General features: G+C 41.3%; 1 protein-coding gene across 2 annotated transcripts in view; it reads left to right on the top strand.

Moving 5' to 3' along the window:
* The window catches only part of PTPN11 (protein tyrosine phosphatase non-receptor type 11), an 80,208-nt gene extending 68,931 nt beyond the window's left edge, over positions 1-11,277 (top strand). For both annotated transcript variants that reach the window (XM_082640160.1, XM_082640161.1), the window contains 3 exons: positions 4,334-4,446; positions 6,444-6,546; positions 7,255-11,277. In XM_082640160.1, the coding sequence (XP_082496286.1) occupies positions 4,334-4,446; positions 6,444-6,513 (183 nt within the window). In that variant the 3' untranslated portion in view covers positions 6,514-6,546; positions 7,255-11,277. The remainder of the gene's footprint in view (positions 1-4,333; positions 4,447-6,443; positions 6,547-7,254) is intronic.
* The last annotated feature ends 885 nt before the right edge of the window (positions 11,278-12,162 follow it).

Genomic DNA, 12,162 nt, shown 5'->3' with positions numbered 1-12,162 from the left:
ATAGAAAAGTCCAAGCTGGCAGGCAATTTGGGGATCAGAGGGTATAGGGCGGGGACCTAGGTTCATCCAGGGACCCAGGTACATTCGGTCTTGTCCCTCTACTGTCTTTACGATGTTTCCTTTTCCACATGGTTGCAGAGAGTAGGAGGAAGTGGAGGGCAAGCAGCTGCCTGTTAATGTAGGAGTCAGACTTTCTCTGTCGAGGGTCAGACGGTGAGTCTCTTAGGCTTCCCAGTTGCATATGGTCTCTGTTGCATACTCTCTTTCTTTTTCTACAACCCTTTAAAAACTGTTAAACTTGTGATGAAGTAACTATCCTTACAAGCCTTGCAAAAGGTCTGGGCTAGATTTGTCCCATAGGCCATTAGTTTGCCAACCCCTGTTTTAAGGTTATGACTAGAAATTGCACACCACTTCCTCATCTGTTAAATATGGCTGGGACTTCCCTGGCGGTCCAGTGGTCAAGACTCCATGCTTCCACTGCAGGGAGCATGGGTTCGATCCCTGGTAGGGGAACCAAGATCCCCCGTGCCATGTGGCGTGGCCAAAAAATAATAATAAATAACATAAATAATAAATAACGTAAATAATAAATAGGACTAATAATAGTATCTATTTCAAAAGGTTGTTATGAGGATTAAAATTAGATAATATATTCAAATAGTGCCTGACACAAAGCCAGTGCTTAGAAAATTTTAACTGTTTTTACTGTAATAATAATTGATATTTAACTCTGTGAAAGAGAATTAGCTCATTTTTCTTTTATCTCCTGATTTTTGTCATGGTTTATGACATTTATATCTATAATTATGACAGTTCAGTGTTAGTGCTGTATTTAGATCAAAACTCTAGTCCTTTTATCATGGTTTCTGTTTCTCTGAATTCTTTGTTTTGATTTTGATTTATCTCTGTTGGCTAGATTTCATTACTAGCTGTTTTTTTTTTTTTAAGATAATTGCATTCTAAGTTTTTGCATGCTTAAAAATGTCCCGAACATTGGTTTTATATCTAAAGGGTAACTTAGCAGGGTATAAGGTTCTTGGTTTTTTTTTTCCCCACAGGATTTTTTGGAATTATGTGGCTGTGTTGGAGTCTAAAGTCAATTTGATTATCCCCCCTTATATGTGACTGACTTTTTCTGCCTGGAGATCCAATCCAGGCATATTCTTTATCGTTGATGTTTGGGAGATTGATTGTGAAGTTTTTCCTTTTAAAATGCAGATTCAAGGGCCTCCCTGGTGGCGCAGTGGTTGAGAGTCCGCCTGCCGATGCAGGGGATACGGGTTCGTGCCCCGGTCTGGGAGGATCCCATGTGCCGCGGAGCGGCTGGGCCCGTGAGCCATGGCCGCTGGGCCTGCGCATCCGGAGCCTGTGCTCCACAACGGGAGAGGCCACAACAGTGAGAGGCCCGCATACCGCAAAAAGAAAAAAAAAAATAAAAAAAAAATAAAATGCAGATTCAAAAAAAAATAAAATAAATAAAATGCAGATTCAGATTTTTTTTTCCTTTGAGATTTCAGGAACATTTTCTTGCATTATGTCCTAGAATATTTTTCTCTGTTTTATTTGTTCCCATCTTCAGGAATTCCGTAATATATATCAAATCTCTTAATAGCTTTCTCCATCACTTTTATGTATTTTATTAATAGTTTAAAAAATGTTTTCCTCTAGACTGTTTACAATATCCCTTTCTATGTTTTTAGTTATTTTTTTGCTACCTCTAATTAGATTTGAACTTACTATATTTCGTGTCTTTCTTCTTTTATTTCCTTTTGTTGCTTCACCAGCTTGCTTTTCATCTCCTCTGTTGTCATATAATCTCTTATTTACGCTCTTTTTTAAGAAAGCTCATGTCTGTAAAGTCTATGATATTAAGGCAGAACTATTTGTGTTCATCTTTTCTTCTTTCTTTGTTTAGGTTCTTTTTTGATGTGTTTTCTCCATCTGCCTTTTGCTCTTTGCTCCCTTTTTCCTTTTTGTACCTTCCCCCCTTCTTTATATAGGTTTTGTGCTGACCCCTTCATTATCGGATAGTCCATAGCGAGGGGAGGCAGGGTGGCTGAGGAGGTCCACAGCTTTGCTTGGGTTTGTTGCCTCAGTGCCCTGTTACCTTTGCCCTGGGAGCACATCCGTGTGTTGGTGTTTAGGGGGTCATTCTGACTCTTTGCAATGCCTGTAGAGTCAGAGGGGTTAATAATGCTCCCTCCTACCCTGCCTCTCCTCTAGGCCACCTCAGCTGGGAGGGTGGCAGTGGACGGCAGAAAGGGCTCTTCAGACTGTGGGCCTTTCTACTGTGTTGAACTGGCTCTTGACGAGCCTTCCCCCACCTCTCCTATGGCCTGCCGTGGCTCAGCCCCAGGCCTTTCTCTCCTGGGATAGCGACATTCAGGGGTTTCTTTTTCCTGCTGCCACCGGAGGGGTATGTGTTGCTTCTCGGCTTCCTTCTTATTTTGGTCCAGTTTTCACAGTACTATATCAGAGACACTTTATAGTTTGTAGATTGGAGTTGTAGCATTCCCTTGTTTTATGTGTAGTAAGATTTTCCATTTTTTATTTAGCTGTTTTTGGTGAGTTTTAAGCAAGGAGAGGAAAAAGAAATTCCACTGGTGGATTTAAATTTCTTTTATGCTTTACATTTTATTTTATTTATTTTTTATTTTTTTATTTTTATTTTTTTGCGGTACGCGGGCCACTCACTGCTGTGGCCTCTCCCGTTGCGGGGCACATGTTCCGGACGCGCAGGCTCAGCGGCCATGGCTCACGGGCCCAGCCGCTCCACGGCATGTGGGATCTTCCCAGACCAGGGCATGAACCCGTATCCCCTGCATCGGCAGGCGGACTCTCAACCACTGCGCCACCAGGGAAGCCTTACGTTTTATTTTGAAAAATTTAAAACATTCAGTACCACACCCATAATAGACCATTTCCTTTTGTCACATTTCTTTCAAATCTGTTTTCTTTTTAAAAGCAATCAAGTGTAACCACTATATGGCTGAGATTCCGTTTGACACCCACCCCCAGGGCCACCCCTCATCTTCACCCTCGGAACCCCAAGGCAGTAACTAGCCTTGCAGTCTCTTTTTGTATTTAAAAAATTTCAAATACAAATATCTGTATACAATATATGACATTGTTTTTATGTTTAGAATGTTTAGCAAGATGATATAGTGTTTCATTGTTTTGCAGTTTGTGTTTTTCCACCTAACATTGTGTATGTAATCTGTTTTGGTACACATACACACACACACACACACACACACACGCACGCACTTTTCCTCTTCACTGTTGCATGTTATTTCGTGATATGAACGTGAGGTATTCAGTGTTCTCTTGGTGAACATTGTTAGGAATAGCACGTCACTGGACATCCTTGTCAGCTCTTTCTAGGCTTGGGTGTGTGAGTTTCTCAAGAAGTAAACGTTCAAGGTTGTAAAATATATGTGCCTTTTCATCATTACCAGATACTAACTAGTTGGTACTATCGGTTGCGTGCCAGTGATGGCACCAGTTCACCCTCTCAACAGCAGTGAATGAAAGTCACTGCTATACGTCAGTATTTGATATGGATACTCTTTCTAACATTTACCGTTTCTTGAATAATCCTGTAATGAAGTCAGCATTATATAATGAAGATAATTTGATGGATTAGATTTTCGGAATTGGTTGTTTCTGGGTGAATTTAGGAGGAAAGAATGATAAATCATCTAACTAGGAGTCCTACCTAATGCAGTTCATTCTGTATCTGAGATGAGATTACATTTTACTGGTTTTCTCTGCCTTTTTCCCCCCAGAGTATCATTGGGCTGAAAGAAAAGTTTTAAATGTGCTAGAGTTTTTTCTGGGGTGGGGGTGGGGTGGGGATGATATGATAAAGTGTATTATTCTGCTAAGAGTGCTGCCATCTTCTGTACCTGTGTGCAGTTTTTACTTGGAGTGCGTTTATTTCTGAAACTCTTTTCCCACCTGTTGACTTGAAAATCATTAAATGTGTTGCAAGTGAACTATGAAATGATTAGATGCTAATGTGGCAAAGAACGTGTGAATTCTCTCTTAGTTCAGAAACAGGTACATTTCATTTAATACAGTAAGTTGTTAATGCATGACTCTCTGCTTTTGAATTGTATGGTTCAAAGGTCCTTTTCACCCATATGATGTATTTACATGAAGGAGGTGAATTCCCTGACATTTGGTCAACATACCAGTATTCAGGGTCCAACTTGGCTGTCTGTCAAACTCTCTCTCTCTTTTTTTCTTTTTAATGAAATGCCTTTTTGACTTCTTCATTCCCTCAGAAAAGTCACAGTTCTTCATATATGCAATCTTCACTTTTCAGAAAAGCAAGAGGAAAGGGCACGAATACACAAATATTAAGTATTCCCTGACGGACCAGGCAAGTGGAGATCAGAGTCCCCTCCCGCCTTGTACCCCAACGCCGTCCTGTGCAGAGTAAGTAGAAATGAAGGAAAATATTTTTACCTGAACATAATCCTATAGAAAAGCTTAAAAAAATGATACGTCTTTGCAGCACATGCCTTTCCTTGGTGCACATTATTGTTGCCTAACTGGTTCTTGAGTGTGCCAGTGGCTAGCTAAACTAAATTTTAATTGACCTAAACTGAAGGCTGCTTGCTACACTGGCTAGGAGTCTACGGGACTGTACAGATATCAAGTGCTGGTTCTCCAAGGAGAATCCAATTTTTAAAAAATATTTTATTTATTTATTTGGTTGCGCTGGGTCTTACTTGCGGTAGGTGGGCTCCTTAGTTGCAGCTCGCTGGCTCCTCGGTTGTGGCATGCAAACCTTAGTTGCAGCACGTGGGATCTAGTTCCCTGACCAGGGATCGAACCCGGGACCCCTGCATTGGGAGTGCGGAGTCTTAACCACTGTGCCACCAGGGAAGTGCCAAGAATCTAATTTTTCTTTTGATGGGGTGTGGATTGTTGCAGAGGTAGGTAACATCCTTTTTGATGAGTCAAGACTCTTTGCTACGTAAAAGTAAGTAAATTGACCATCAGTGTGTCAACACAATCATGGTCTAATTTTCCACAGTCAGCAGAAATCTACTGTGGTTATTTAAACCAGGTTAGCAAACTACAGCCCCCAGGCCAAATCTGGGCCATGGCCTGCTTTTGTACAGCTCATGGATGGTCCTTAAAGGGTTATTAAAAAACACACACACCCAAAGAATAATACATGACAGAGACCGTGTATGGCCCACAGAGACTACATCATTTGTAGTCTGGTCCTGTACAGAAAAACTTTGCCAACTCCATGTTTAAACTAAAACATGTGATAAGAAAATATTTGTTAAATCGATTACGTGAAGAACAATTGTAAGTTTTTTTTTTTCTGTATATCCTAAAGTCACTCTCTGGTATAACATTTACTTTTTATTTTCCCCTAAGAGTCTTATCCCTGTTTGCTTCTGATGTGGATTTTTAAACCCCTGTTGGCTTTAATACTCTATATAAACATTTTTGATAACATATGTGAGGCTCGTATTTACATTTGCTTTCTATTTAACATTGAAATGAAATTATATAGCAAAAGTATGCTCTCCACCAAGCTGCCTCTTCCTTCTGCCTGCTTTTTTCTTTCCCAGTGGACTGATGGGGAAAGTTGATTTTAAATTGCTATCTGCAGTGATTTGCAGTGGAAGCAGCGCGTCAGGGCTCCGAGTCCTTGCCAGAAAGCTTTCCCCACATGTTGGCTCAACAGAATTAGCTCTGACGACTCCCTTTTTACCAGTGGCCTGCCTGTAACTAATAGGTTCTCTGCCTGTCTGTTCCCGTTGTCCCCCTTGTAGGGTGCAGACCCAGGAGACCCTGGCCCCTGCTGCTTGTTTCAGCTTGTTCCTCTCTGACCAGCCCAGAGCTGCTGGGTTCCTCCTCCCCCTGGACTGTTCTGGTCTCCACTCTGCTCAGCAAAACAGAGTCTGGTCTCTCATGCATTGGCCCTGCACCCTGGGGCCCTAACCTGCCGGTCAGCTTCACGTTCACCTTCGTGTCGCCGGATTGGGGGCTGAATGGATCTGTAGTCCCTGCCTGACCGTTCCTACACTTTGCCTTTACATTGCTCTGGCCCATTCAGATCCTTCTGCCACAATGAATACCATTCCTTTCTCTATGCACATGTCTCACCTCCCTTCAAGGTCTAACCCAAAGCCTCATCGTACAGGCCTGCCTCGCTCCACCCTCCTGGAAAACAGCTCTCCTTCCGCCAAACCCCGGGAGCACAGGGACTCGAGGCTCTTACTTCAGAATTATGTTGCTGTGTGTTCTGTCCGATATCCTCTCCTATAATGTCAGCTCCTGGGGGCAGGAGCTACGTGTGTGCCGCATACGGTCCCCAGAGAACAGAGTGTGTGCATTATAACTATCATGTAAGGTTAAACAGTATGTCTGCGTTTTTATTAGTGTCGTCTTCTTTTTCTTCTTTTCAGAATGAGAGAAGATAATGCTAGAGTCTATGAAAATGTGGGTCTGATGCAGCAGCAGAAAAGTTTCAGATGAGAAGACCCGCCAAGACTTCAAGCACAGAAATAGGTATTTCAGCAGAAGTGCTCTGCTGGTTAATTGTTTACATCATTTGTGGCATTTTGAAGCAGGCAAATAGTTTGTGACTGTTTTAACAAAGTGAACCATAACTGAATTGAAAAAACCAGCCTCTTTTTTCTTCTGCCTGTATTTCTTTTTCCAAGCTGGATTCATTAAACATTGAAATCAAATACAGAATTAATTCTGTGAAGGGCAAGGTTAGCACTTACAGAAAAATGGTTGATACTGGTGATGAAGAGCAGGTATCATCATTCCTGCAATTTTTATTAAAGTAGGTTAACCCACGCTGTGCTGGGAGATGGTCTGTAGGGATCTAGGGACTGTGGGGACCTGGCACTGGATGGTCAGAGTCAGGATGCCTGAGTTTTCACCCCAGTGGGCCTCTGACTGGCTGGCTGTATGACACAGGGCACTGGACTTCCTGGGCCTCTGACTGGCTCAACTCCACACCCCTTCCAGCTCTGATGCTGAGAATTCGTCTCCCTTGTACGTCTCCTTCCTTCCAATCACCTTTTTAGACAGAGACCCAATTGTGTGATGTATGTTTAAAAGGTAAGTTTTTAGCATTTCATGTCGAAATTCCCATTTCAATGAATAGTATATTTAAAAGCTCTAAATCTACTTTAAAATGGTTTACTGCCTTGCCAAACTTTTAGATGTATGCTCCTTAAAAATTCTAACTTATTTCTTTGCCAGATGTGGACTTTCACCCTCTGCCTGAAAAGATCAAGAACAGATGCAAGAAAGTTTACATGAAGAGTGAATTTGAATTTGGAAGGCTTGCATTGTGGTTGACTACCTTTTGATAAGCAAAATTTGAAACCATTTAAAGACCACTGTATTCTAACTCAACAATACCTGATTTCCAATTACTCATGTCCTCAGATAAGAAGAAATCATCTCTATGATGTAGACAGTGTTATATTTTATGGAATTTTATTTTAAATTGAGGAAGCAGTTAAATTGTGCTCTATATTTTCCAGATGATGGTGATTCAAATTCTAGTTATTGGCATTTTTTTCTTTTGATAACCTCAACAAATTTAGTTTCCCCCCTGCTTTGTGGGGGATGATAGGGCACTTGTAAGAGGAAAAATGATTGGGGATAATTAAGTAACAACACCCTATAGAAGTGAGAACAATTTCATTTATCATCACATATCCAGTAGTGGATAATTCATTTTGATGGCCTCTTATTTTGGCTAAATAATAATTAAGCCAGTGCCCCAGACTGTCTCCCCTTGCATTGCCATTAAAAAATCATGGGGGCAGAAATCATGGGAACTTAGGATAAAAGGCATGGTTTCTTCTTAGCAGTTGACCAATTACCATTCAGCTTGTTGACTGAGAAACTCGTGGTGGGAAAACGTTTGTCATCTTTTCTTTTCATTTGAGTAATTGTCTTGTATTTAGGAAAAAAATGCATCTATGGATAACCAGTTTTGGGTTATCACTTGTTGCTGACAAACCACCTGAAAACTGAGTGGCTTAAAACAACAACTTGCTTTTCCCCATCTCTTCCAACTGGGCTGGGCTCAGCTGAGCGGTTCCTCTCCTTGTCTTGCTGGTGTCACACGTGGTTGGCAGGATGGCTGGGCCTCTCCATCTGCATGCGGTCCTCAGGTCTCACCTTCTCCACGTGGCCTCGCCCACAGGGTAGCTGGACCACATTTATGGCAGCTCAGAGGTCCCGAGGGTATAAAGCAGTAGTGGCCAGGTTTAAGACTTAAACCCAGAACTGTCACAGCATCACTTCTACTGCCTTCTATTGATTAAAACCAGTCCCAGGCCCAGCCCCGATTTGGGAAGAGGGGGCTGCACGAGGGCATGAAATGGAGGTGAGGTTCCTTGGAGGCCCCCAGTGTAACAGACTGTCAGAACCAGTGCCATGGAAAAACAGCTAAAAAAAGTGGTTAGCAAAAGTAGAAGCTGCTAGTGACCTTGGGAAGCTGAAGCTGGTTATGATAGCTGCTGTAAGCTGGAAGTCAGGCAGAAACAGAGGGCCTTCAGTGAGCTTCCTGAACCAGTTCTGCTGGCTCTTAGCATATGTTCTGAACCGTCGCTTTGGGAAACTGGTCTCTTAAGGATGGGTGTGTTCGGGAGGGCAGAGCATTTGAAAGCAGAGCCGCCTCATTGCCCTGGCTGCTGCAGAGGGAGGTGAATGGGGTGCTTTCTTCACGCCCCTGGCTTCAGTCGGGCCCCACACCCATGCACGCAGTCAAGGCTGCAATGAGGAGGAGCAGTCCTCATGAGGCCACTAATCAGATGGAACTAGCAGTAACTCATTTTTGTTTTAACCAAGCAGTAGGATTTGCTAATGTTCTACCTGAAGTGCCTTCTCCAAAGACGTCCCTCTTTGCCCTGTGTGTTGAATCATCATTCAATGAGTGTATTTCAATGGAAGCATCATTGGTGGACTTTGTAAAGATAATAAAATGCCATGGCAGCTTTGCCGTTAAGTCATGATCTCCTTGATCGAATTCTTCTGGCTTTGGCTCCAGAAAAGGAAGGGCTAGATCCTGCCCTGTTAGTAGCTCCTTTCTGAGGCCTTGACCTCCTTTGAAACCCTGAGGTTGTTTGAGGAGAGCCTGGCTGCCATTTTCACAGACAAAATTACATTGACTTCCCCCCCACCTCCCCTGCCCCCATCCATTGAACTTAGAATTGTTGAAGGTAATTACCTTCTAAGAGGAATGTAAATGACTGCTGTCTTCTTGTCAAGCCTGTAAAGAAAGAGATTCCAGTTCAGTACTTGCAACAAGGATCTTGAATCCTGTTATTTGTATTGCACTGTCACATTGAATGGTTCTCATTTTTGCGATAATGTTTTGACTCTGGACTTTGGGGGCAAGGTCTTTCACCAGCATACAAGGATTTGATTGTACAACGTATCTGCTGCATTAACGTCTCTGCCTGTAGCTTAAGATCAGTTGTTTTTGCACTTGGAAACACCTGATCCTGGCCAGCTTCATTTGTAATAGGACATTGATTTCATTTAGATTTCCCTCCACGAAGTCGGCACCTATTATGTGGTGCAAACTGATGCCAAGACAAGATTAATAGTCCCTAGGTTGCCTAGGTTTGTCGTGTGTTTGGTAAAGGTGATTGCAGGTTCTCTGGTAAGATTACACGGGATGGATTCAGGTGGAGGGGCTGTAAAGATGGGGGAGGGGGAGGGGCGCTCGAGGTGCGGGTGTAAAAAAACAATGGAAATGGAAGTTCCAAAGAGGTGGTTTCTGAGGAAGTCAGAGGGCCTGGGACCACAGCAGTCAGTAATAGTTGAATCAGGTTACCTGGAAAATAAGTGTGATAGCTACACGTCTGCAGTCTGCTTCTGGGTTGCTGGTAGACATTAAATTTGCACAATATTCCCATAGCTGGCTAAGTATTTTAAAATTACAAGCATAGGATTTTATATTTGGGGTGAAGAAATTATCTGGCATGTGGTATTGGGGTTTTTTTAAAAAGCCAAATTTCAGAGTCTTAATAGCCTGTTTTTTTAAAAAAAACAAAACAAAACAAAACAAAAAGACACCTTGTATCCAGTGTGTGGCCCTCCTGAAAATTCTGGTCATCTCGCCCTTTGAAATCAGTGACTTTACAAATGTGGCTAAATGGGGATGAGAAAATACATATACTACTTTCTTGGTGTTCATGCATTCTTTACGGAGCCCAGTTGCTTTGGAACAGCCAAGAAAATCGTCAAGATTATTTTTAGGGGTGATTAAGGGGTTACTAGGGTTTTTAAGAACTAATATAATGTCCTGGGTTATTTCTAGTTCAGAGGAATGTGGAAAAAGGTATGCAATTGTGAAGTGTTCTGTTGTAGCTTGTTAATCCGTAAGGGAAACTTAGACTGTAGACGTAAGTACAAACCCAGTGCAGTTTTTGTTTTCTGTATGTTGTTGGCGGAATAAAGTTTTACATCGTAAGCACGTGGCCTCCCTGATTTCAATATGCCTTTATTAGGATCTGTATTAGCCCTTAATTTCGTTAAAATCTTTTTTCCTCTTCCTCTTGAAAAATAAGTTCCAAAATATAGTTTATTATATCTTCCATCCTTAAAAAGTTTGTTCCTTTTTTACTATGGGCAGTTCACATAAGGCAAAAATATTAAACAGTTGGTTTTAGTGTGTTGTATAACTTTGCTGTATATCAAACTAATTTTTACAAGTTTTCATCCTAAACCTCAAATCATGTAATTAATAATTTGCCTGTTTATTTATGACCTAATTGTGATTCTTTTATTAATAAAAGCTAATGGAAAAGGATCCTTTATTAAGTCGATGACTAGATCTACAGTTAATTTTCCTGCAGTATACGAAGTATTGTACCAGAGTATTAAAAGATATGTAATATTTTATTGATAAATCTCTCCTTTAAAAGGAATACGTTTTAGGATGTCATCATTTTGATGTGAATCATGTAAATGTTGATAATATGCACTGTTTATTATACATTAGTGTTTCAAGAGATTCACTTAATTGCCTTTTTGCCCACGTATATTATGTAGTCTATTTGCAATTGTTTTAAAAAAAATGACATTAAAAGAATAGTTTATGTAGAGAAACATTAGTGGATGTTAATTGTCTCCCCACCTGTATTTATGGGTGTTAGTTCAACTGCTTTGCTAGTTGCAAAGCCGTATTATCGGAGTAAAAGTGTATTTGTAAACTGTATGGGAACTAAAAATTAGGAATAAAACCATTTTCTTATATTATGGTAATTGTCATTTACTTCATCTGAAATGTCCAGGAAAAAACTGGGATTACAGGTCCCTCAACCTCTTACACTAGCCAAATGCTGACATTTTGCAGCTCTTACCTAGAAGGGAACCTGGAATTCAGAATGAATGAATCAGTTCCTCAAGCATTTATTGAGTGCCTATTTTATGAGTAGCTTTGGGAGACAGGGAATTTTATTTGGAAGAACTTATGAGTAAATAGCGAGTAAAAAGTATGTCTGTATAACGTATACAGGACATGATTAGACTTCCCTGGTGGTCCAGTGGTTAAGACTCCACCACGCTCCCAACGCAGGGGACCCACGTTAGATCCCTGGTCAGGGAACTAGATCCCGCATGCCACAACTAAGAGCCAGCATGCCTCAACTAAAGAATCCCACGTGCCACAACCAAGACCCGTGGCCAAATAAATAAATAAATAAATATTATATATAAAAAAAGAATCTGTGGGTGGTTTATGGACAAAGAAATTCATGTGTTGCTCAGACTTCGTGTCTCTACCTGGTAAGGCCATAGGCCGTTTTGGGTACAAATTCTCTTCCATTCAGCAAAGATTAAATCCCCACTAGAGGCTAGGGACTGGGAAATGGATGAATAAAACAGTTACACAGGTAGTTATAATTCGATAAGAGCAAACAATAAGGGTATTAACTGAAATTGATGGTTACATAGAGGAGTGAATTACAGGGAGTTAGGATTCAATGGTGAGGGTCACTTAAGCTTATTCTTGACCAGTGGGGAACCTTGTGTGTGTGTATGTGTATAGAGAAAGAGGGAAACTGTCCTTTCATTTTCTTATGGGTTCAGTCAAGGCCAGTTTCTTTGGATCTCTTTTTAGAAATGAACATGCAAGGCAAATAG

This window comes from Mesoplodon mirus, assembly GCF_964341445.2.
Source record: "Mesoplodon mirus genome assembly, chromosome: 13".
NCBI lineage: Eukaryota > Metazoa > Chordata > Mammalia > Artiodactyla > Ziphiidae > Mesoplodon > Mesoplodon mirus.
This window is presented reverse-complemented; position numbering and strand designations above follow the sequence as displayed.